The 27,471-nt window shown below is 41.7% G+C and overlaps 1 protein-coding gene across 2 annotated transcripts in view; it reads left to right on the top strand.

Annotated features, from left to right (window-relative positions):
- LOC123970215 (protein sidekick-1-like) overlaps nt 1–27,471 on the top strand; it is a 248,953-nt gene that overhangs the window by 96,451 nt on the left and 125,031 nt on the right. For both annotated transcript variants that reach the window (XM_046048135.1, XM_046048134.1), the window contains exon 5: nt 24,128–24,261. In XM_046048135.1, coding sequence (XP_045904091.1) covers nt 24,128–24,261 — 134 coding nt within the window. The remainder of the gene's footprint in view (nt 1–24,127; nt 24,262–27,471) is intronic.

Genomic DNA, 27,471 nt, shown 5'->3' with positions numbered 1-27,471 from the left:
CACACACACACACACACAGCAGAGGTCTGAACAGAAGGAACTTTCTCGCTGTCTGAACTTTGCAAGCAGATGTTGTGTGTGTTTGCGTCTGCGAGCCTGTGCACATATGCATGTGTGTGTATTAGACAGACAGCAAGATCAAGAGAAAGAGAGCATCGTTTGGAGGCAGACTCAAAGGAAGTGTAGGCTTAGATTCCACCACATGTTGAAAATACAACCGGCCATTTGAAAGGTCTTCCATGCACAACGGCACCGCTGCGGTTCATAATGACTCAGTTTCTCACGGCAGCCAAAGGGGAGGATCAAAGTGATTGAGGGAGAGGTAATAGAGGACATGGAAAAACAGTTACAGGAAATGAATACGGAGTAAAGAGTTTAAGCTCATCTGAATCCATTGTGTCTGGAACTTAATCTCTGGAGCCACCAGAAGCTTAGATACTGTATGTGACTTTCTTCTCAATGATAGGATCTAGTTACTTTTGGGATTACAAAAACATCCAGACATGTAGGATTTTAGGACATACGGCCATATATATTTTTTTCTTACTCACATATTGTTAATAATGTATTGTATACTATATTACTATATTTCTCTGTCTTTGTTAGGGGTTTAAAAAAACTAATGAGTACGGTTTTAGAATTATTCTGGTTTTGATTCTATAAATAAAAAAAATACATTTACGTGGAACAATGAGAATCTCGGTTCATATACATATACAGTACCTGCTAACATGACATTAACTAGGGCTGAACAATTAATCTAAATCTTATTAAAATCACAATATGGCCTTCTGCAAATCTACCACTACTACTACTACAACTCGCAGGAGGTGCAATATTTGTTAAAGGTAAAATGTATGTCAACATACCATTTTAAATTAAATATTGTTTTGCAGCAGAGATGTTCTGGCTGATGCATCATATTCTACACCAGGGGTGGGGAACCTTTTTGGCTCAGGGGCCACATTGACTTTTAAAATTTGACAGACGGGCCGGGCAAGCACCAGATGCATACATATCAAACATAAACATAAAAAAGGCATTACAGTGTTAAAACCACTGGAGGCGGACACGCTGACGAGGAGGCTAAACCCCACGGGTCTGGCATCAGTCGCCAGTGCGTCTCTTAAGGTGGCAGGGAGCGAGGTTTACTCACTGCACAGCCTTGCTGGCTTCCATCACACGGGCTTATACAATACAAGACCAGAGCAAGGCAAGTCTGAAATTTGGAACACTTCTCAGTTGTTACTGACTGAAAAATTAATGCAATGATTTATGTCGGTTATTCTGAACATTGAGCATAGCCCAAACACTTTTTTTACTCTGCATGTCACAAAATCAGCGGGAGCAGGCGGGAGTGGGATCAAGAAAACAGTCCCGCCGCGCAGGTCTGTACTCGACACTCACTGTCGACTTTTCTTTTCTTGGGCCCACTCATTGTTGCAGAGGAGTTCAAGAGGCTCCAGTGGAGGTGGCCTGACAGTGGAGGTCTGCAGTTGGACCCCACCTTGCTCAGAAACCTGGGAAAGGTGTTAACATCCCACAGTATCCCAGTTTCTATCTGACTACTCTATATAGCACATCTGGGTTTCTCAAAACAGGTAGAAGGGCTTAACCAGGATATCATGTTTGTATGTGCAAACACATGACCAGCATATTCCTAAAGACTGATCATGTGTATGATCAATGTCCAAAATGTCCTCCAAATTGGAGACAAATTACGTTGCCCTCTAGAATAACACAGAAGCGTTTTCTGATCTGCCGCAGGACATAATTTGCTTAGGAAACTGTTACAAATCATAAATTATGATCTGACAACGCTATGGTTTAAGGCTTGGTTAAGTTAAGGCATAGAAACACCGTGGTTTGGTCCACAGTGACTACTTCACTAACATTAAGGGGTCTTTGTCATCTACTGGAATAAACATGTTGTTAAAGTTATAGAACAAAATGATGGTTTTGGGGCACTTGCTGAAACGACTGATGCTGTTGTTCTTCTCAGGAGGTCAGTCTCAACGACAGCACGTCTTTAAAGGGTCATCAGGTACAATGTCTGGATAAAGTTTAAATCAAATCCAAAGCCAAATTTTCTCCAGACATTTACAGCACATTTAGCAAACTTATTTTACATAAAAACACTGAAGAATTGCTGCTGTAGTACGTAGTATGTTTTTAGTTTTTAGTCTTGCAGTAGTTAAATTATTGTAATAATTCCTACATTAGCTAGCCAAACAGCCTCAGTCTTACAAAGAAGTCTACTTGATAAACAGACCAAAATTACCAGTTTGACTTCCTTGGCAAAAAATGCCCATGTATGTCTTTATTTGCTGTGTAATTTCTGTCTGTATTTGATGCCTGTATATTAGTGGCATGAATTACACAAACAAATTTCCAGAAAATATTAGATTCATAGAAGACGGGGCATAGAGTTTTCCTTTTGGGACCCATGCTGATGTCCTCTTTCAAGAATTGTAATAGCCCTGGCCTTTTAATTGACAGCTCAAATAAGGCTTGTCATGAATAATTGTAGTCATTACAGTTCAATGGCTTTTAAACTGGTACAATAGGAAACATCTTCTGTACCTAAGCCAAAAAAAATCTACCTGACCAAGACGTGTTAAACTAAATTGCCCCTTTGGCTGAAAGATACCACCAGTGTGATGTGAATTAGCATTTCATAGTAGATTTCTGATTGATTAATTTTAGGGAAGAAAATAAAAGACAGGACACTAAGCGACAGGAATTCTTTTTTGACGACAGCATGAACTTGATATTTTCCAATTTACCTCTCCTCTCCTTCCCTTCTTGCTCTCCTCTTTTTTTTCCTTCCCTCTTTCCATCCTTTTCCATAATTGAATTGCTCCTTTGGTCGCCTAATGTGGCGGCAAATAACAGAATGAAAATTCTCTACTATAAACTTTTCCATTTCCCGTTCGATATCTTACCTCTCTCTTCATTTCAGTGGACATGTGTCTGTTGCTCTGTGTCTCTCTTGTTTGCTACTTGTTCTCACCCTCTCACTATGTCCTTCTTTCCTGTCAAGTAGTATTAGGGGTTGTTGATCTCAGTTCAAAGGGAAAATGGTAATCTTGGAATTCCTCCGTTCTCGACCTTCAGCTCACCTTAGGTCTTTAAAGGGAAATCATGAATGTACTTTATACATTTAAGCTGTGGAAATTGATTTGGCTTGGTGCTGTTTCAGTGTTATTTGGCTTGTTAAGGTGTTAAGATAATAAAATAAATTATTAACCAGTGGAACTAATTGGCCTAGTGGGCCTTTGGGTGCTGGAAAGTGTCAAGCTTGTACAATTCAGTCAGGGATACTTGTGTCAAGGAATTGAGCAAATGGAAAAGGAAAATCTGCTCTTAAAAAATGTGAGCAGCAGTGAAGATCCTGCTGATACAACTGATCCCTACTTAATAAATACATACATGAACATTGAATCTTATGGAGGACTGATCCTGACAAATTCAGAAATAAATACAGAAATAAATAAATGCTCAATAAATAAATAAGCATCCGATTAAATGCACATAAAAATAAAGTAAATAAATAAATGTAGGCAGTAATTAAATTATACAAGGAGACATAAATGTGTATATATATGTATATTTTTAATTAGCTTCTTTACTTATTCACCTTTGTAATAATTACCTTATTTATTTATTGTCCGTTATAATCTTCAACTTTATTTATTAATTACTTATTTTTTAAATGTATTTATTTATGTGTGTGTTTTAATATTTTTGTCTGTTTTATTCTTCTGTCACATTTTCTACCCTATTTATTTTCCCAAAGGTATTATTTCTGCCTGTCCTTTTTACATTTCTCTATGCATTTCTGCCTCATTACGCAAATGAGGAGGGGCTGTGTCTCAAGGGGAGAAATTCTCCCCTATTGGTGGACCAGTCAGACGCTCTAGCTCTAGGCCTACTCTACCTGCACACATCAACAAGCTTGCTCCTCACACAGTCAGATGGCTTCCTTCAGTGCGCAGAGGTGTTTAGCAACTCTGTTTGAAGACAATACTACCAGCCATGTCTTCCTTCTTTTTCATGTGGATGTGCTGACCTACAGAGTTTTCATTTAGCAACTTATACGGACACAGAACTGCAGGAAAGTGAGCTGTTGTTTCTGAGAGCCACATGATCAGTTAGCCGCAGCTAAATCTGGAGTGCACTCCTATTTGAGTATTTACGGTAAATGCTCCCACAGGAGCAGCTTGTTGCTCTGCTGTTATCAGCTGCTGTTTCAACAAAAACGCCATTCAGGGTGAAAAATCAGCCGTGGTGTTGTGTCGGGAGATGCAGTGACTTAACCAGCGGTGAGTAAGAAATATTATGAATATTACATGTCATTTGTTAAGCTATGAGGAAAATAAAAATCAGCTAGCCGCTAGGCTAATTTATATAATGTTAATATCATATAGGCTAAAGCTCTTAAGCTAGTGGTGGTGACTAACAAATAAACTAATCTTGGCAGTTACCATTAAGAAGAATTTTATGCTTCTGTTAAATGTGATTGCTATTAAGCTGTGTTTTATGTGTGGTAATGGAGTCAATTTAAAGTTAACTTTACTGCACTTAACCAGTCAAAATGATTTAATGTAGGCTAGTTACTGTACTTCTATGTCTTGCACAGAAGACAGGAGGAGGCATGCAGAGACCATAACCATGTTCGTCAGAGGAAAAGAAGAAGAAGAAGAAGAAGGAGGAGGAGAGCGACAAAGAAAATAAACCCCAAATAATAAAATAAATTCCTTTTATATTCCCCCTTTATGTGTAGATACAGAGGAAGAATGGGACACAGCACACATCTCATCATTACTGTGTGATTATAGAGCATGGGAGAACAGTGGATACTTTTAAGACAGCCCACATCCACATGTGTAACTACAGGATAACAGATTTTTTACAACTGTCTGCATAGCTTATTCATCTTGTGTAATGAATGAAAATAAACAGGCCTACTAGGCTCCTCTCTCCTTTGACATTTAACATTAGCTGTGTTTGATCCACCTTCATACGCATATGTGACATTGTACAACTTGAGAAAGGTAAGTTGTTTTCCTCTCCAGCCTGCCTAAAAGAAAAGCATTAAATAGGCTTCATTAGCTGCTGCAGTGCAGGATGAACTAAGAACAGACCAATTTCTCAACATGCATCCATCCATCCATTGTCAACCGCTTATCCTGCGTACAGGGTCGCGGGGGGGCTGGAGCCAATCCCAGCTGACATCGGGCGCAAGGCGGGGTACACCCTGGACAGGTCACCAGTCAGTTTCTCAACATATTATTCTAAATCATGCAATGAAGAAGAAGAAATGCATAATAAATCCTGGGACAAAATCTGTCCACAAATACTGTACAGCATGTAGTCTAATGAACATGCCTTGTGTTATAGCTGATTTGGGCAGTGACATAGTTGTCCACAACTCAAATCAGAATTTAAGGAGAAATGTTTTTTATACCACCTCAAGAAGACTTCCTATCAGAAAGGTAGAAAGGTATTTCAATGTACAACTGCAGTACTTAAATCTAAGTAAAGTAATTTCCCTGAGATTTTTGTGTTATTTTATCATCATACTGTATAAATTATGTTGTATGTGGTGCTTGCATTGCGTACTATTGAGACTTCATTGCCCTCTTCAGATAAGACTCTCAGACTGCAACATGTGTCTTTGTAAAGAGAGAAACAGACAGAAAAAAGTCTCTAACTCTGCACTGTGTTTTTCCATGCCCGCGCTACATCACGGCTGGGGACACTCATGCCCATTTCATTTCTTGTCTGGGGGTACTGCATGCCCAGGCAGCTCTCGAGGGGGCTGCTTGCGGCCATTGCGAGGCCCTGCCCCTGAGGGTGCTGAGGTCCCGTGCGGCTCTCTTTTCCGGAGACGGCCGGATGCGTTCTCCCCGTGGCTCGGGCCCGGCGGTCGCTGAGGCGGCGCGGCAGCTTTGGTCATGGGGCTCCCAGCGCGACATCTCTGAGGGCATCGGGACTGCCGAGGCTTTTTCCCGTTCCTCGTCTGCTGTCTCCGACTCCCCTCTTCCCCGTTCGGGAGCCCGCTTTTCGGCTTCTCCCGCTCGAGGTGTGAGCCAGGAGAGGATGCGACTGTTCGGCTCTGAGGAGCTGGATGTGCTCAGCATTATGGAGGAGGAAGACTTCCGGGAGCCGGAGCAACGTCATCAGTCAGCGCCCATCTATGACGAGCTCTTGGAGGTGGTGACACGGGTAGTGGGCAAGCTCCAGCTCGATTGGCCCAGGCTGTGCCAGACACACAGGCTGCCAATAAGCTGGATGAGCGCTTCCTGCGGCGCCGCACGCCGCCTCCGCGCCGGTCTCTGCCTTTCTCAGCACGTCTGACAACTCCCCGCTCCGGGTTTACAGCGACGTCGCGGGGGTTAAGGGTTTCGGCTATGGGACGATGCCCCGGGTTGAGGATGCTTTGGCCAGCTATCTCTCGCCCGGTCTTGCGTCGTCCCTTAACGAGCCGGCGCTGCCTACCAAGCCATGTCGCGTGACATCTGCTCTGGTGGGCAAGGCGTACATGGCGGCAGGCCGGGCTGGTGCGAGCCTGCACACGATGGCGGTTTTGCAGGCATACCAGGCCGACCTGCTGAAGGTCATGGACTCGGGAGGGGGCCCCTCTGAGGAGGACATCGCTGAGCTCCACAGAGCTACGGATTTGTCTCTCAGAGTCACAAAGGAGACGGCCCGCACCATTGGCCACTCCATGTTGGAGCGGCACCTGTGGCTCAACCTGTCGGGCGCACCGGTCGCGACCTCTGGCCTGTTTGGCGAGCCGGTGGACACCGTCGTCAGCAGGTTTCAGCATGCCAGGACGCAAGGGGAGGCGTTCCAGCAGTATCTCCCGCGCCGGTCTGGGTCCAGGATGGTGACGGCTGCAGAGAGACGGTCCCAGCCGTCGTCCAGCTCCTACCGTGTCGCTTCTCAGGGTACCCCTCAGCGCACCCGGGACTAACACCGGCCATCAGCCCCGAGGGGCTCAGACTGCCCCCCCAGATTCAACGGGGTGGTCTGGACTGCGTTGCACTCGGAGCAGAGCCAGGTGTTGGGACAAGAAGTTCACTCTCTGCTGGAGAAAGGGGCCATAGAACTCATTTCCCCGCCAGTCAGGGAGTCCGGGTTCTACAGCCGGTACTTCATAGTTCCCAAAGAGGACGGAGGATTGCGTCCGATTTTAGATCTGCGGTCCCTGAACCAATCTCTGAGGAGATTCAGGTTCAAGATGCTCACCATCACCGCCATCGTCAGCCACATCCAATCCGAGGATTGGTTTGTCACGATAGATCTGCGAGATGCGTATTTCTACATCTCCATCCGTCCCTCTCACAGGAAGTTCCTGAGGTTCACCTTCGGGGGCGCGGCGTACCAGTTTCGGGTTCTTCCGTTCGGCCTAGCACTCTCTCCTCGCACGTTCACCAAATGCATGGATGCAGCTCTGGCCCCGATGAGGCTCCAAGGCATCCGCATACTGAACTACATCGACGACTGGCTCATTTTGGCTCAGTCTCGGGAGTTAGCGGTTCGGCATCGAGATGTCGTCCTCGCCCACCTTCAGTGTTTGGGGCTGCGGCTCAACGCAAAGAAGAGCGTGCTGACGCCCGCCCAACGGACTACGTTCCTAGGGGTGGTGTGGGACTCAACGATGATGCGGGCCCACCTGTCGCCTGCACGCGTCAGGTCCATTTTGTCCTCAGTGACCAGAGTGAAGCTAGGCCGCACTGACCGCCATCACTGTGAAACACTTTCAGAGAGTTTTGGGTCTCATGGCGGGGAGCGTCCAGCGTAATCCCGTCTGGCCTGGTCTGATACGGGTTACGAGCAGGTGCCTTCGTTCCCTGTCAGTATGGAGGAAGCCTTGGTTCCTGTCCCAGGGTACCGTGTTGGGAACAGTCGAGACGCTGCTCAGCTCCAGAGCCCTGTCCACGAGAAGGACGGCATGAAGTGGAATGTGTTTGCCACCTGGTGTAGAGAACGGGCGGTGGACCCAGTTACCTGCCCGGTGACTATGGTACTGGAGTTCCTCCAGGACCGTTTCTCTGCTGGCCTTTCCCCATCCACACTCAAGGTGTATGTGTCTGCCATGGCAGCGTTCCACGCCCCTCTGAGGGATGGGCCTCTGGGGAGGCTTCCACTGGTCGTGCGCTTCCTCCGTGGAGCCCGGAGGATGAGACCCGTGACTCGTTCCAGGGTTCCCACTTGGGACCTGGCAGTGGTTCCCGAAGCGCTGGCTGAGGCCCCCTTCGAACCCCTGGAGTCGGCTGAGGCCAAGCACCTGACCCTTAAGATGGCCTTTCTCCTCGCTATCACCTCTCTGATGAGGGTGGGGGATCTCCAGGCACTTTCGGTTTCTCCTCAATGCCTGGAGTTTGCCCCGGGGAGGGTCAGAGCCATCCTGCACCCCTGTCCGGGCTTGTCCCTAAGGTTCCGTCCAGGTTGGCAGGGGCTACGGTGCTGCAAGCGTTTCATCCCCCACCTCATGTGACGGCGGAGGACGGGAGACTTCATCTGCTCTGCCCGGTCAGAGCGCTGAGTATTTACACTCTGAGGTCCTCCCGGTGGAGGAAAGCAGACCAGTTGCTGGTGTGTTTCGGGTCCCCCAAGGCTGGGCTCCCCGCTTCTAAACACACCATCAGCAACTGGATCGTTCAGACTATTTCCCTGACCTATCAGGTGCGCGGGTTACCTTCACCTATGGCCGTAAGGACGCACTCTACTCGAGGCATGGCGGCCTCTAGGGCCCTCCTTGAAGGGGCTTCGTTTCAGGATTTGTGTGAGGCAGCTGGCTGGACCACTCCTCACACTTTCATCACTTTCACTCCAGTTACGCCGTCACACGCTACCCTTCTAGCAACGCCAATAGGATTGGAGTAGTTTCATTCATGATTTCAGCCCTGCCACGCCCAGAGGCGTTCCCATAGTGTCGTCACCGATGCAGTGTCTCGTTCCCCTTCTCGGGGAACAAGGGTTACATACGTAACCCGAGACGTTCTGTGTCCATGCATGCAGCAAACTGAAAACACTGTATGTCAGCGCATCCACACAAAAAGGGAAGGAAGACATGGCTGGTAGTATTGTCTTCAAACAGAGTTGCTAAACACCTCTGCGCACTGAAGGAAGCCATCTGACTGTGTGAGGAGCAAGGTTGTTGATGTGTGCAGGTAGAGTAGGCCTAGAGCTAGAGCGTCTGACTGGTCCACCAATAGTGGAGAAGTTCTCCCCTTGAGACAGCCCCTCCTCATTTGCATAATGAGGCAGAAATGCATAGAGAAATGTAAAAAGGACAGGCAGAAATAATACCTTTGGGGAAATAAATAGGGTAGAAAATGACAGAAGAATATAACAGACAAAAATATTAAAACACACATAAATAAATACATTTAAAAAATAAGTAATTAATAAATAAAGTTGAAGATTATAACGGACAATAAATAAATAAGGTAATTATATATATGTGTATGTATATATATATATATATATATATATATTTAATTACTGCCTACATTTATTTATTTACTTTATTTTTATGTGCATTTAATCGGATGCTTATTTATTTATTGAGCATTTATTTATTTCTGTATTTATTTCTGAATTTGTCAGGATCAGTCCTCCATAAAATCTTAGTCATATCAGCAATAGCAAAAAGCAATGTGTGGGCAATGGAGGAAGCTGCGGCGGCAAATGGGGCTAGCATTAAGGTATCAGCAGACTAATAGTGAGTGTGAGGTTATAATGGCCCTGCTATATACTTGTATGATTATGATTCAACGTTACTAGTCAAGTGGTAGCCAAACAGCTGGCGAATGAGCCAGTGATTGTGAAGCATGAATAAAGCAGCTGATCCCAGCACAACTTAAGTGCTCTTCCTGAACTAATGGTTTAAAATCACAAATGATTCAGGTCAGATTCAGGTAGACTACAGCACTGTGTGAAAAAAACACAGCTCTTCATTCATCTGAATGGGGCCGCTTTGTTGACGCAGCAATTGTGCTAACGCAGAGGGCTCCATCAAAAACGCTTTATCTGGTTCAACTTTTACCGCAATGCAATATGACGATGATCATATGGGATGACGCTGCGTTAGCTGATGACATGATACATGTTAGTACACATTCCTCATAGATTACGTTGTAGTGGGGACACTATATTTCTTCATACCCTCATACATGGATCTGTTATTCAAACTGGACATCCTGGATCGTATTCCTTCTTCTCACTGGTGACGCCCCCAGCCACTTGGATTATTTTAACGAAGGTCTGAATGCCCACTTAGTTTATATTTTTTATCTTTCTTTTCTTTTTTTGCATTTCACCCGTGGAGCATGCTGTGCGTGAAGGCTTTCATCTGACGATGGAATAATGTGAAAACTCTTGTAATGTTTTAGTAAAATTCTTAATTTGTTAACACTGTTAAAACCCTGACTTGTCTGTGTGTGTGGTTGTGTGTTTACATACAGCCTATCTGTTGATACATGCATAATGTATTCAGTTGATATTACTAATATTTTTTCTACATTTGTAATCAATGGTGTAAATAATTGGAGAAATAATTTTCCAACCTCAGATTTAGGACTAATCCATTGCCTCTTCATAATTTATGTCTATTTCTCTAATTTAGGTCCAGTGTCTCTACTCATATATTTTAGCTGCTTGCAAAAGACTGGTTGCTGCTAAAAAATTGGCCAGAGGCGACTTATTCTACCACCACACTATTATGCATGAATTTTGCAGTAAAGAAATCAGATGACTTGTTTAATCTTTAATGTTATCACTGTACTGCATGGGGAGTGGGGGAGCGACACATGTGGCAAAGGGAGACAGGGAACAACGGGTTGCTTTAATTGCGTTGCATTTTCTGGTAATATTATTCATTGTCAAGGTGGAGTGGGATAGAATTGCATTATGAAGACAGCACTTTAGGGCCTGCTGTCGGACTATGAATATTCATGGTTATTCTGCCAAAGGCAATTTGCTGTAGTTTTGTTTAAAACTGTTGATGTATTTTCAAAGTCTGTGGGCTATAAGTAGATCCACACATATGCCACAAGGTAAAAACATTGTGTTTTAATAAATTACATTTTCTTTCCTATCTTCACACAGAATTGGGTGGATATTTTAGTGTTGATAGCACCATTATTTTCAGACCCCAGCCCGCAGTCAGATACATTTGTTGTTTGCTGAGATAACAGCCTCGATGTCTGGCGGATATATCAGGTGAATGTGAGACTCGTCTCATCTGTCCTTAACTTGTGTCCCTTACTTGTAACTGTGTTCCAAATGTACTGTCTCCTTCCAGTCACATTTCTCAAACGACTAAGGTAAAAAGAAAACTTTTTTAAAGTAGAAAGTAGAAAATACATTAACTCTGAGGCTCTACTTAATGACGCTCCCAAATGACAGAGGCATACTCTGCCTCACACACTCAAGGGAGGGAGACAAACAGCAGGAGAGGCAGGAGGAGGAGGAGGAGGAGGAGGAGGAGGAGGGGGAGGGGTAACAACAAAAGCTCCCTAAACTGCAGGAGTGCGACACAGATGATTGCATCGCTGTTGCACAATATGTTAGTATTAACTACAATGATTATATTTTCCTTTAACATATTTGAATTATCCACAGCTAATCAGCATAGTTATTTGTCTTCCTGTAGCAGTAAACCAATACTTTATGTACAGTAACAAGCCCTATTAGGCTACAGTTTACATATACTAAGACCCTTGGCCCCGGTACTAAAATGCCATCTGTAACTGGGTATCAGGATAAGACAAACTATATGTGAATGGAAGGTGTAAACATACTGGGCACACATTACCATAGAAGTGTGACTGAATTTACAATACCTCACATTTGGATCTCAGTCAAGTTTACCATGCACTGAGCTTCACATAGGCACTGTGGCATGATCAGGGTACAGTCGCAGCAGTCACACAGCCCCCTTTTTTGTCAATAACGACCTCCCTGTCATTTTGTTGTTTTGCAGGTGATCTATTCTGCCTCAAATGAAAAGTAAATGCAGGCTGTCCTATTTCATATGAAATGTCCCCATACCTGCCGTGTTTATTATCAGCCATGGCTCTAGGGATGGCAATCATGGCTTGTCCACCATTTTTGTCCAGACAGAAACATCTCAACTTGCCATGAAATTTTGTAAAAACATTCATGGTCACAAAAGGGTGAATCTTATAGATTTTGGTAATCCTGTGACTTTTAAAAAGTTTAATATATTCTCAATTCATTACACATAAAGTGAAATATTTCAAGCCTATATTTGTTTTAATCTAGATAATTACAGCTCATGGAAATCAAAACTACAGTATCTCAAAATGTATTAGAATTTTAGATTAAAGAATTTATAAGACAGAAATGTCAACCTGAGAAGAGCTTATCAGCTACTTATTTAAACACCTACAAAGGTGTCCTGAGCTTTTAATCTTTCAGTCTGGTTCAGGTGCTCACAATAAAATTTTCCATGATATTCAATTTGTTTAGATGCACCTGTATACCTCCTTGAAATCAGCATGTTAGCATGCCACAGTTAGGATTTGGCTCAAAGCAACAAAGTTGCAAGTGCTTTGAAAAGTCTGTGCAAATATGACATCCAGTCACTGCAGACAAAAATGCAAAATGTAACTGTCAATAAGCATGGGGTGTGATTCCACTTTAATTCCAGGTGTAAATTGAGCTCTAATTCCTTTACACGTACAATCCCATTACGCTTTAATTCTTGTGTTTGTATGTTCTGACTTCTGTGTAAGCCTGCAAGATCTGGCTTTAGTGATTCTCCTCTCATCTATTTCTGTCTGCCAGAGAGCAGCTGCTTCTGTCTGAACTGATCACTCAAAGACAAACAGAAAACAGAAAGAGAGAGAGAAGTGTGTGACTGTGTGTGACTGTGTGTGTCTCTAGCCTGTGTAGCCTGTGCTGATGATGATTAATTCTATGGGTGTTTATCTTTGAAAGGTGAAATGTCTTTTGTCTGTATCTGATCTGCCACTTTCCCTCTTCCTCCACCTCTTTTCATCCTCTTTCCTTTTCCCTTTGTGTCTCGCTGCCTATATCCTATATCATCACAGGAATCATTATTCCCCCATTAAAGTCTGAACCAACACACTCCCACCTGCCACCTTGTGTGTGCATGTGTGCGTGTGTGTTAGCGTGCCCTCTGTCTAAAGTCGTTAAATATTCTAAAGACAGAGACCTCTTTTAATTATCCACTAATCAAACTTTTAATTACCTGCCACACACACATCCATCACTGACCAGACTGTACACATGAACGCATACACACACTCACACTGTGCACACACACTCACACTCACACTCACATCTGTCATTGGAAAGAGTTCTTAACCTATTGACCAAACAGAGAGAGGGAAAGCAAAGGGGAGAATGAATAGGTGAGAGGCTACACGGTGCACTGAGGAGTGACTGATGGAGATTTGGTTTTGACACTCTGTTAATGGTGATTACCACAAAGGGACAGAAGAGACTTTGAAACAATGAATAAACAATTTAGGAAAAAGGTTGTACGCCCTAGCACATTTTTCTCAAGATATTATCTCTGTCCATGTTTGTTCGCCATCCTCTACACTGTAGATATAACTCTGGATTTCCTAGGCTAAACATCCCCAGGATAGCCGTACAAAAAAGGACAGAATGCGGATTGACTGGTTAATATCAGAGCCTCACAATGACATCCTCAAGATCTCGAGAGCTGGATCAGTAAGCAGAAGGTCATACTTTACTTTTCTCTCACAGACAAATAAAGGCTAAATTGTAGCACTTTCTGCTCTCGGGAAATTAAACTCTCGCTTTCTGTGCTCTAACCTCTCTGCTCATGTATTCACGTGGGAGCTTAGTGTTTATGACTTGGGGGCTTATGTTGAGAAATGAATGCATTCATTGTGGTCAAGGTGGTGACCCAATGTCCTCTGTTTTTAGTTCAAACTGTTAGCTGTCCATCGTTATTTAACAAAACTATTTCTTTCCTCTTCTTCTCCCGGTGTTCGCTGCTAAGTTGTGCTACAGATTTCCAATTTATCATTGTCCCCTTGGCTCACCAGATACTTACAGTGTACCACAACCAATCAACATTTACTCACACATGCACACAAATGTACATTGGTACACATACAAATCACACACTATGTCACTTTTGCCATTTCATTTTGAGCTTAATTGCCCTGTATAGATTTTAGATTTTATTTTATATATACTTTATTTTATTTTTTTCTATTTATCTGTACTGTCCATATGCTTCTGCATCACCTGAGTTTTCCCTCTGGGTATCAATAAATATGATTATCTTATATTTTAACATGCGCACCAACAAGCTCATATACTCACATAGGCCTCTAATTTTGTGCTGCTTCAGAACCAGCATTCACAACGATATTTATGTCAGCTGTCCTTTTTGCGACTTGCTCCTCTTGGGCAATTTTCTGGCTCAAAACAAACTTGCTTTCACCAAAGTGGGTGGAGTTGCAGCTGAGTTTGTGTTTATGCCGAGCAGGTGGCACACGGCAATTCTGGTACCTTTTTAGCATGAAATTGAACTTACTTTTCCGCCTGTTATTACAAAAGCAAGCGCAAAGAGGAATGTTTGTACCCTCGGTTGATGGAGGGGCGTACATAAAATTCTTAAAAATAACAACAAACCCTCATTTATGTGCTTGTTCGTTGTTTATTTAGTACACCTAAAATATTTATTTAAATGCGTACCAAAAGAAATGTCTATACTGGGTAGATTAATTGGTGATTCTCACCAAAATACACGCACACACACATACATTCTGGCCTATGCTGGCTAATGTGTACTAAGCATTTTATTTAGAGTAATTTCTATGTAAGCTTGTGCACTGTTTGCCCAGTTTAAAAAAAGACAGCAATCTCTGTCACACTGTACCGCTTTGTAGAAGGAACTGGTCAATGTGAGTGATGCATTCACTGACAGTTTAGCTGCAGGCTTCATGTACATTAGAAGATCTATGAGGGCAAATGTGTGTGGTTATGTTTGTTACAGAATAATGTAGATTAAAATGTTTTTGCCTATAGGCGAAATCATATTTTTTGCATTGTATTGATTTCCTCTCACCATGGTGACAAGCATATCAGTTAAAAACCCCTTGTTTTACAGGAGGTGCTGTAAGTGTGTGGTTGTATCTGCGTTGATAATAAAGCAGGGACACTGTGCTTGTTTACTCCATACTGTTTACTACTGACCTTTAAAGCTACATCAGGCAGTTTGTCTGCATTTAAATTGCAATGTGTGACTGTGTTTTTATAAATGATCAATGTGACCCTATGTACACATATTTACACACACAGTATCTATTATTTATTACATGTCCTGTGCCAAATGGCTGTACTCACCAGTGAACAGAGTTGAAGCTATTCCCAGCATCCACAGTAATAATGTAACAATGCACAGAGAACAATTGTGCATTAATAAATAGTATTACACAACTTTTCAATTAGAGTTAAAGTACCTTGACTTTTCAGATATTGAAATTACTAGTTTAACAAATAAACAGCCATTCCAAAACAATTATTATTTTATCTATAAATTGGTATAAATAAATAAATATATGAATGAAACTAAACTTAAATAAAATGGCTAACTGTTCTCACTACAACATACATCCAACCATGTAACCTTGAACATATAACACCAACTGTGCGTAAGCTACGACAAACCATGAAGAGAACCAAACACTCCTTCACTCCTGACTGCAGATAGATTAGAGTTATAAAAGCAGAATGTTAATCACAGGGTCTGGAGCCACGCTCTTTATTTCTAGTTCAAACACTCAAATGAACCAGAATTAGGAAATGCCGGTGTAAAGATTACCGGCTTTCTGTTCATCTGGTCTTTTTAGCTAAACAGCTTGGAGAGACCGCGTTTGAGAATAAGGTGTGTTTCTTCGGCTGAGAGAGAGACACACAGAAAGAGAGAGAGCATGAGACAGAAAGACAGTGAGAGAAGTCACCGCCAGTTGTGTGGTTAATTGGAAGCAGACGTAATTAGTGCTAATTAGGATAATAGCCATTCGTCTAGAGATCCATCCACCTAATGGGACTACAACAGTCTCTCAGCTGCGCGCGTACACATACACATACAAAAGAAGTTGTTAGCATATATTCAGCCACCTTGTTAGAAGCATGTGGTCTTGTGGTACTGTAGATTTAATGTATGACCTATTATGACATATACTTGTACCATGAAAAGCAAAGGTTTTTCTTTACACATTAATGTGAATAACCGCCTGTAGGTGTACTTGGATGACAAAGAGACAGACAGACGTAAAGCAGAGGTAGAAAGGAAGTGAGTCATGGAGCTCCTGTAGCTCAACTAACAGTGACTTCTCTGTTTACCCAGCATGTAGACTCATCCCTCTCTCCTCTCCTCTCTTCCTGCCTACACATCACCCTTGCCCCGCTTTGCCTTCCTTTCCTTTCCTTTCCTGTACCGTTGCTTTTCCACTTCTCCCTGCCCGTCCCTCAGGCCTTGCCAGGGGACATTAAACAAACGTAGTCTGTCCAGCAGCCCTCTCTAACTGTTACTCGCCCGCGCGCTCTCTCTCTCTCTCTCTCTCTCTCTCTCTCTCTCTCTCTCTCTCTCTCTCTCTCTCTCTCTCTTGCATATACACACACACACACCAATTACTTTCAGACTGCAGGCCCAAGGCTGTGTATGCACAAGGACATTCACCTATGTGTGTGTGAGCATGCACTTCCTCTGTGTGTGTTTTATGGAGGACTTATTGGCAGTGGCAAATGGCCAAGCCGTTGAGCGACCACAGAAAAGTCTCCCTTTCTGTGTCCGTTTGACCGTTTGAAGGAACTGTAAAGGTGATTGAGGAAGCAAGCCTGTGATTTAGGCACTGCGTTAATTACAAGTCACAGAGCTGCAGAGTGTGTAGGGCAGAAGGTAGGGAAATGTTTTCTGAGTCAGTGAAGGGGCTGTTAAAATCTCTCACAAACACATTAGTGTTCATTACTGTTGTAACCTCTACCATCTTTCTTTTTTTCTCCCTTTCTACCTCTCTTTATTGGTCTCATGTGCAGTCACATATGCAGGCTGTATTTCTCTTGAGTGGAAAAATCATGAAGCTTCACGATGCAGAACTAAGACATTTACAGAGAATAACCTTAGATTGGGTTACACATTATGTGTGTGGACAGGCATTTAAATACAATTTTGACATGAGCGGGGAGTTGGGTTTTATGCTATAAGGCCAAAAGTAGTTAGTCCTCATACGTACATTTGGTCTGGGACTGTCCCCCCCACCCTCTTCAGAAATTGGATAGTGTTTGATGTTCTCTTGGCGGCCTTATTCAGCAGTCATACTTCAGTCATAGATAAATAAATGTTTCATAAATTTCATAAATTTTCAACACATACTCATCTGGTTCTTTTTTGTATTAGATGCAGAGCATGTACATGAGAGGACAAGTGTCGCCGGCAAGATGCATTAATCTTTCTTAACGTGGGAAACAGTTGACTTCACTCAAGCAACCACAGTCGCACACGGCCACTTAACAGGGACATTCATTGATCCTAAACACCAGCAGTGCAGTGGTGAGTTTTTCCTGTCACTGACAAACTGACATAGCCTAAAATTTTCCCACTTCAACGTCAAAACTCCAAAATTTGTGACGTGCTGCTCTGATGAATTACTGCAGAGCAAAGGTAAGATGTGATTGATCAGTCAGTCACCCACTGAACTGAATCAGACATACCCTGACCCATCAGTTTAGTAACTAGATGATGGCTCACTCCTCACATACATACATCTACCTTCTGATGTGAGCAAAGGTGTTATTTTTTTTCAGGTAGAGCAAATCCCTGCAGCCAGGTTCAGAAATCTGGTGGAAAATCCAGAGCAACTTATTAATGGCCATGGCTTTGGAATGAGATGTTCAATGGCTGAAACTAATGATCATTTTCATTATCAAATAATCATAATTTATAGACTAAATGTCTTCACCAAAAATATCAGATTAGCATTTTAGAAGTGCAAGTTGACGACTTTAATACTTTACTTTGAATACTGTACATACTTCCACACTTATTACTTCTACACTATTTATGTTTTATTTTTATATTTTTACATTTTTATACTTTCTTTTTTCCTTAACTTTTTTATTATCATTTCTATCTCTTTAATGCCTTGATTAGCAACGTAAACAACAGAACAATTTCCCCTCGGGGATCAATAAAGTATTTCTGATTAAATGTCTTAATTAAAAGCCTTTAGTTTATAATCATATAAAACAGAAATCAGATCCTCATAATCAAGAAGCATAATTAAGAAGAAAGTGCATCTATGCACTGAAAGGAAACTAATTGTTTGATTATTGAAAATTTATTAATTAATTTTCTGTTGATTGGCTAATTGATTAATCGACTTTTGTTTCAGTACTTAAATATGGATGTAATCTTCAAATGTTCGTATAGTTTGTTTGGTCGTCTACATAATTTTGGCAATGTAGTGTGTGTGGGCTGCAGGAGGATGTGTGTAGGTCTGATTGTATGGCTCTGGATGCGCCCAACGGGTGCCTTTTAATAACTTGAATGTTTCCCTGTTATCATTTTAATGTAGTTCAAAATGTTTTGGCCTGGATTTAAATTGAGATAGACACAATCCAGGCCTTCTAAATAGTTGATGCACATTTTTAATGCATCAGCAGCCTGCTTCCATTATTTCTTCTCATTTGGTTCAGTTCCAACCGGCTTATTATAGACGTGGAGTTTTTGTGGATGTTTTGTTTTCTCCCTGTTGTTCATAACAAGATAAAAGGGTTGAAGACATTTCATGTTTTAAGTGTTTAGGGGGGTTTATTTAGAACAAGTTTGGAACAAATGCTTAAGCGCACTTAATGGATGTTGCAGGAGGAATGCCAATGATGGTCCAGTCACAGTTTTTATTTTATTTATAAGTTTCTAATATTAAGATGTGTTTCAAAATATCTATGTCTTTTGTTTTGTAGTTTGGGCTACCCTTTTGTTTAAACAGAACAGTACAAAATTACGTAGGCCTACTGATGACAGATGAGCTGTCTACGTACTGTGTAGTGCCTTACCGTACTGCTGTGGTAGAAGAACAAAAACTCTGTGCTTTCTTCAGACCTGAGAAAAAATACTTATCGAGTCCCACACAGAACAGAACCTTACCATTAAAGCTACTAAAAAATGACATAATAATTTGACTAAACTTTAAATCTTAATTTAGCTTGTAGGCCTTTTCCTCACATTTTTTTAGCAATCAGAAACTTAAACAAATGTTTTTTTAAAGATAATTTTTAGAGGCTTTACATTTTGACTGAGCAAGAGGATTAAAGAATGTTCAGCAAATATACTGTAAAACAAATCTTCAACCCCAGGCTCTGTTAACAATAGCTTCATTTAAACTATGCATGGAAAATCACTAAAGCAGTCACTGTCACGCTACTGGCAGCAGAATGTCAAGAGCTGCTGGCAGTGATCCAGTTCTGAGTCTTAACTCAGTTAGACTCTTTAATCCCATTACAAAAACAGATCTATCAAATTTTCCAAAACTACACAAAACTGTTGTAGGAAATTGGCAAAGTTAAGTTCTCCTCATTGTCTTTTTTTTTTCTCTGTTCACCACCAGGATAATTCGCCTTTTTCTCCTCACTCTGTACTGTTATATTACAGTAGTGTATGGAACCTTATATCTAAGACTTCCAGCTTCTGCCTGAGCCCAATTTACCCCCAAAGCATCACAACAGGAACTGGCTGTCAGGCATCAGCCACTAAGGAAGTGTGTCCTTTGAAGTCAGGGGAAAAAATACCCCACTACCAGCTTTGTGTTTTGTTGGATAACTTATCCTCATAGAATCCAATGAAGTTACAAGGAAAAGTTTTTGTATTGTTTGTTTCTGATTTGAAAAGTTAAAAAAGGGGGATCTGTAAATCAACGACATCAAAAGAACAATCCAAACTATGACTGATTTTTTATGGTTATGCTCATAAAGTAGCTTCACTGTATGTTTTTTTTTTAATGTCAGCCTTTGTTTGCAGTTTTGCAGATGAAGAAAAACATCCCAGAAAAGCCCAAAAAGCTTTCATAGTATATATACATTGATGAATATGGTACAGAAACTTCCCTCCATCCTCTCCTCATTCAAAACAAAGCACTCTGCAGCTGAGTTTTATAGTTACCAATTACTTTGAGAGAGGACACCGCACCACAACTCAAGCTGACAGGCAATTTTAGCAGCAGGAATGCTTAAAAATTTTGAATACCTCAACCCTGGTGTAAAGTTTGAAGTTACAAAACCTAAGTATAAGCAGGATTTATACAGGTCCACAGACACACACACATAAACGTAGCATGCAGCTGGTATGTTAACTATCAATCAGTCCAACAAGGAAGGTATTTATGCGTCCTCTGACTTAAACACCAAAGCAAACATCCGGTTAAAACGGCCGCAAGGAACAGTGAATGCTCCCAACTGTGTGCGCGCGTGTGTGAGAAGGTGTTTCTGTGTGTGCAATGTAATGTGTGGGTGGCTGGCTGGCACTTGCATTGGGGATGAAGCTGCCAAAAAGCCTGCTGTCTGGACTCGGTTTACAGTGGAGTATCCCTCTTTCTGCCCTGCCGCCACACTCTGCCTCCGCCCCAAGCCTCTGTGTGTCAGACGCAGTGTGGTTTAAGAAGGTGGCTTGCTGCCTATCAGAGATAGAGAGGCAGGGCAGACAGGGCCGAGGTGGGCTCTGTTGGCAGGAGAGTCAGACCTAACACACATTCGCACACACAGACACACACTCTTAGGCACACTTATATATATAGAACACACTCATTCGTGCACTGACTCGCTCTCTCATCCTCTGGCCTGCGACATGTGTGCGCTAATTAGCTCTTGGCACACTTGTGTGTGTGTGTGTGTGTGTGTGTGTTTAGCAGTCAGTCTTGCAGTCCCGTGAGTGTTTATTAAATGAGATTTTGGGCCAGATACTTAATGAAAGACCAGTCTGGGTTGGTGCTTTGGTTCAAAAGAGTCAGGGGGGAGGAGAGGGGAGGCAAGACAGGACAGTTGTGTGGTGTGAGGGGGAAGGATGGTGTGGTAGTGAGGCAGCTAGAGAAAAAAATAAGAATGAAGCCAAGAAAGAAATGTGCAGATTGTCATCTGAGTGAGAATGGAAAATGGGATATGAGAGAGAGAGTTTTTTTGTGGTTATTTAAGGAGGGATGAGGGATACAGGGAGGAATGGAGAAGGGAATGCAGTTGATTACTGTATTTTAATTTCCCTCTTCTGCCTGAGGATAAACTATCACACGCGCACACACATATATGCACACACACACACACACACCACACACACACACACACACGCAGAGTCATGCACAGTTTTACAATTGAGTCTGTCTTTAATTAAAAGCCAGAACAATTTTGTCCAGTTTAATTAAATGTAGAACTAAAAGAAAGCAGAAAGTCGCATGTTGAATTTATGTTATATTAAGTCTCAACTGCATTGCTATTCAGTCAGAATGAGAAGACGCACGTAAGCAGCACACGTGCACGCATATTCGTACGCCTGCGTGTGTGTCTGACTATATTATAACTCGATGAGATTGTATAACCTCCCTCCAGCTACCCAGAACAAATAGGGACATTTTATTATTTTTTTGAAGGGAATTTCACATGAATTGAGGTCCTCTAATCTCTGTTGCCTGACTTCTTATTGGCAAGTTTCATTTATTTCACTTCGTGTTGCTTTTTTGATGTGAAAGTTCCATGTGAAGATTTTATGGGGGATCAAGCCTGAGACCTTCCAATTTGACACAAATGAACACGTAGCAAATCACTGTAGCCATCAGCCTGTAGTAATTTCACTTGTAAATAGTACATATAAATGGGATATATAAATAAGGAAAAATACTACATGAAAAAATACTTTTAACTCAACAAATGTCCAGATGTTAATATGCTATCTTAGTTCTACAGCATTCTCACACTCACCCACTGAGCTCCTGTGACTTTGAATGTTAATACCTCTCCTCTCCCTCTGACACTATCGGCAAGTGGAAGCATGCCTTCACTGTATATTAATCAGCATGAGCAGGTTAAAACAGATGTGCAGGTGGGCTGGTCAGTGCAGTTAATGAGATTAACATCTATAAATTGCATTATAGACCTCGGCGAGGATGCATGATCTATCCTTTCTCTGGAATAAGCAAGAGAAGGCAGGAGAAAGGTTTGGTTAAAGCGTCTGTTTCAAGGCAGCGAGATGCGGTTGAATGCACACACAGAGCAACATACACTCACACAAATAGAGTGTCAGTGTTGGGGTTGAGGCTCTGGCTCTTGTGGGTGTTCTCTTGGGAAATCACAGTGAATAAAATTAAACGTGAGGAATTCTGTCTGTATGTGAATGTGTGTTTGTGGGAGTGTGTGTCGAACAGCTCCACGTTCTCTTCTCCTCTCTCCTCAATCAATGCAGATCAATCGGTACCTATATTAATTTGTTGCACATACGAACGCCTACATGCACTCGGTTCCTGGATATACAGCCTATACAAGTCCTATCATGTTCTCATGTTCATGGGTGCATCAACACAGTAATCTCTAAGCTGTGGAGGCTGTTAGATCGTATTAGTTGGGTGCAATTTGGTTTTGCCTGCAAGCTGCATTTAACTTTGGTTAAGAAGTGGCAGCCATGACACCAAATCTCTTATCATCTGATCAATCAACAGCAGCAGGTAGTCAAGATGCTGTGGTAAACTCTGATTCAACATTTTCCTGCTTTGGCAGAGTACTTTCTTTGTTGGCAGCCAGTACAATCTTTTACTACAATCTTTTCAATTTAGACTCCACTACAAGCCATATTAATATTTGTGTTTAATAGTCTGTATTATTGTGAGTTGTTGGTACCTGGGTATAGTGTCGATTCAGGTTGGCATAAGTGGCATGTGCCGTTTTGTGCGCCGAATTGAAATGGAGTGGAAAGTACGGCAAACTGGCACTGTGCCGATCCAGTCTCGGGGGGCGCAACTATTGCTGCCAATTCAACACTGCTAAACAATGCTCATAGAAAAATACACACATCTTACAAACGCGCACACACACATGCAGATGTTTTGTACAAAATAATGTCTTTCCAAATGGCACTCTTTTTCCAAATAAAATGTCTGTGAACGTGCAGGATTTGGGATAATTTTCTTCTATTATTTTTTGTTTAAGTAGTAAAGCTAAATTCATGTCACAATCTGAGCATACATTATTTATGTAGCTGAGTGGCGGGGGCACAGGAACGGACAGAATCTATAAGAATAAAAGACTGTCATCTCCCTTTAATATGCTTTACTCTCTGTTTGGTCATATTGATTTTGTTTCAGTGTCAGCTCTCAGGTTAGAATATTGGGAGATTTCCATTCACTGACATGCTGAAAACACAAGTAGCATCACTAAAAACATCAACCTGCGATTCCTGCCTGACAGACACACAAGTTCAAACACATGAAAATCCGAGCGCTTCGGATATATTTTACTCTCCTCAACCCCACCTCCCCCATCCTCTCCCACAAAGTCTCCCTCCAAAATCAACTCTTCCTATTATACTACTTGAAAAGCAACAGCAATACAAACTGTACAGTACGTGATTGTTTTCTTATGTCTGTGTTCTATGAGCAGTGTGAGATCTTGTGCGTTTGTGATTTGTATGTGCTTGTGTATAATCTATGTTTGTGCTCTATTGATTGCTGCTGGTACATGGGGATGTAAGGATGGATCAGTGTAAAGAAGGAAGAACAGAAGACAATGCACAAACAACGAGACTGGCCAAAAGAATGAAAGCGACACACAATGAGCCACATATCAATTTGAGACAGGAGGAGAGATTTATTTAAGCTCTGCGAATCCTCTTTCCTTTCTGATGATAGTATTCAATGTTTCCTTCCCCCCTTATGAATTCTAAATGATCCATGTACCAAATACTCTCCTCTTGTTTGAGTCTTAGTTTGAGCAGTGTTCTTGTCTGAGATGGAGCAACACTAGAAAGACGCATGTTTAGCTTTCTGTTGTTGTTATTTTGATTTCTAATCCCATGTTGTCTCTGTGTCTCGTTTGTGCCCTACAGAGCAATCACTTTAGACAATCAGCTCGTCGTCTTGGCAACCACTGCGGCAGATGCAGGGCGTTACCACGTGGAGGCGGTGAACGAAATGACAGGAGAGAGTGTGACGAGTCCCGCCGTCTACCTGAGCATCGCAGGTAGAAAAACAACCCCGCTAATTAACATGGTGTACATTCAGCAAGTCAGAATCAGTTGAGTCTACACTGAGTGAAACCATGCAGCATATTTACATTTCACAAAGAAGAAGAGTTTATTCCCTAATCAAATACGACTGATTATGGATTATAAGATTTTCAGACTCTTTGAGAAATTGCTACTTGATCATTATTTGATTTTATTTCACCTTTTTGTAGGCTTCTGGGGAAGCGTGATTGGGCTCTCTGTGTTGAATGAATCCAGTTTACTAAAAAAATAAGAAAAACTCAAAGATTCAGTTGAAATCTGCACTATTTGTCGAGCTGAGAAGGCAGAAGGCAGCTTGAGTGGCAGCCTAATTACTGTTGACAAACTGTAAATAAAACCTGAAAACGAGATGAGCAGAGGAGGAAATGAAAGGTTGATTAAATATGTATGTGACATATTAGAAAAACAGATGAAGCCCACTTAATTTTGTACTCAGTATTTTTTTGTAAGCTACTTCATCCAAACTGGCTAAAAGAATCATTTTCCGGCTAAAAATGAGAGCATTGAATATAATAAAGAGGGAGGAGAGACAAAACATTCAAGAAAAAGTTGTTGCCCCCTTACCTTTGGTCTTGGGTATTTTACCAGTCTGGAACTAGATCTAAAAAGAAATCCAAAAATAAAATTATTAAGTTATTATAGCCCACATCCAGGACCCCAGTGTTGTTTCAGATACAGCTGTTTATTGGTGTTTACAGACTCTTGTTATTTAAAAAATAATAAAATCATACTTTTGCATTGCATGTTTATGGTTTTACATTAAATTAAAGGGTAAATTCCTGAATTCAAACTTAATTTGCATTGGCCATTGTGCTCCACGTATTCATTGTTTTTGGTTAATTAACACCTGGGCGGGTTCACACCTGCCTTGTTTAGTCTGATTGAACTGAAACCTAGAGGGTTTACCCCCTTCCTGCAGGTCGTTTAGTTTGGTGTGAACGCCAGACTCGAACTGTGGTGCGGGCCAAACATCCGCTCCCTGGTCCGCCTCGAAGGGGTGGTCTTGGACCGCTGTGTGAACACCATTTGAACCAATAACAGGAAGCGTTCTATTGTATGTAGGGATGTCACAATACCAGATATTTTGTAGGCGATATCAATACCAGTAAAATTCCACAATTCTTGATACCAAATTTGATACCACATTATAAAACAAATACAAAATAATAAACCTCTACTGAGAGTGCAAGCGGTAGTTTAAATTTACTGAGTCTAGTCTGGAAATATTTATTTAAAACAAGATTACAACATATGACACAGACTGGAAAGTGGTAAGGACAGCAGCTTATTCTGCTACAAGCTATGTTCTCATTACATCTGAACACGGTAGCCTTTAGTGTTTAGCCATTGCAAATGTTGGCCAGGCGATGCAGAAATAATGGTAACACAAAGTACTTCTATACCTACGTGTTTTCCAAAATTGTGAAAACATGTTGGGTTTCTGAAAATTTTGGTATCAACTTGGTACAGAAGTATTTGTTCTCGTGACATTCCTAATGTTTCAACCGGACCTTCAGGTGTGAACCGGCCCTTAGTTAATGGCCCTTTTGGAAGACATAGGCTACACTCACAACAAACAGAAAAGTTTGGTGACTGTTTGCTCTGTGTTCTGTCACAGCCTTTATCGCTGAATCACATTATGGCTGTATCCTTCTCTCTAAATCGCTTCTCCTTGGAGGCCAGAGGATAGAGTCTACAGTCCTTCAGCTGAAGTGTTCACTGTGGTTAAATGAGAGGAGGGAGGGAGCGAGGGAGGGAAAGAGGGCTCTGTCCCTTGTGGCTGTATGGAGTTTTAATTAGATTCTCTTTACAGGGTTGTATCCTTTGGCATCCTTTGTCACACACACTGACACACACACAATCACATAAATATACGCACAGTACCTTGTTACAGCTGTCAGAGTGGAGTGCTCCCTTGAGTGTTTTTTAAGAATCGTAAGGGAATAGTTAGGCTTCACTGATCAGTCTTCGGCCATAAATGTCTGCGTGGGCAAGTGTGTGTTAGTCTCTGTTTATCACTGTGTATTTTCTACAGAAAACATTTCTTGGGTAAATATCCTTTGCTATAAAGCAGCATGTTTGATTAAGGTATTTGTTATTGAGACTGGAGAGGAATATAGTAATGAACTGGAGGACAAAAACAGTGGCAACATGGAACAGGTCTTCTTTGTTCCTCAGATTCTAAAGGGTTTGAATCGTATTATGTGTCTGCCACATAGCAAACTACAGTGTTTACACTGATTAGTGCCAGCTTACTCTTATTAGCAAGATGAAAATGCTATAGCAGATTACAATTTTGGATTAAAATGATGCCTATACTGACAGTTTTGATTTACTAATCACAGTATTCTCTGTTATCCTAAGAGTTACATATTACATATAGACTGAGACTGGGCATATTAATGACGGAGATCGGACAAGCTTTGCTTGCAGGAAATTTGAGGAAAAAAGAATCAATTTCTCGCTAATTAGATTAAATTGAAGTGGACTGAGGTGATGAGCAGTTCACCAGTTTAATTGGTTAAGCATGTGAAAGAACTCATACAAATTGTGTTTTTTTTTTTTTTTTTTTTGGTTCATCTGTACCTCCTTTTTTCTTTTTGCATTTCTTGTCCTATCTCTTTGTCCTTCCATTTCCTGTCTCCCCTCTTTTAACATTTCCATTTTATTAAGCAGCCTGTACAGGATCTGAAGACCATAGCTGTCAGTCAAATTTTCTATTTCTAAAAATGTTGTCTTTTCAGAAATTCTCCAGAATAAATGAGATACCTATTTTCTATTCTCCCCTTGCTTAGTTTGATTCGAGCGTTGTGCTCAACAAAGAAGAAGAGACAGAGAATTGGCAGAAAGAGAGAGAGACTCACTCTTTCTCTCACTCAGTAATGAAGTGAGTCATGGGTGTAGACAGAGTATATGACCAACAACCTGTTAATGTCAGGACTGCTGGTGGAGAAAGCTCTTATATGTCTTTTCCACACAAACAAGCATGTCACGACTGACAGTAAAAATCCTTTGACTAATCCCCAAAGACGGTAAGAAAAGTGGCACCCAACCAGCTGTATGACTTGCCTACTTGACGCTATCTGCGCGTCCCTGACCGCTGTCCACAAGTGTGGCCTATACTGCTGAAAAGAAAAATCCCCAACTGTCATCTGTATTTGAGC

This window comes from Micropterus dolomieu, linkage group LG04 (assembly GCF_021292245.1).
Source record: "Micropterus dolomieu isolate WLL.071019.BEF.003 ecotype Adirondacks linkage group LG04, ASM2129224v1, whole genome shotgun sequence".
In the NCBI taxonomy this organism is placed as follows: domain Eukaryota; kingdom Metazoa; phylum Chordata; class Actinopteri; order Centrarchiformes; family Centrarchidae; genus Micropterus; species Micropterus dolomieu.
This window is presented reverse-complemented; position numbering and strand designations above follow the sequence as displayed.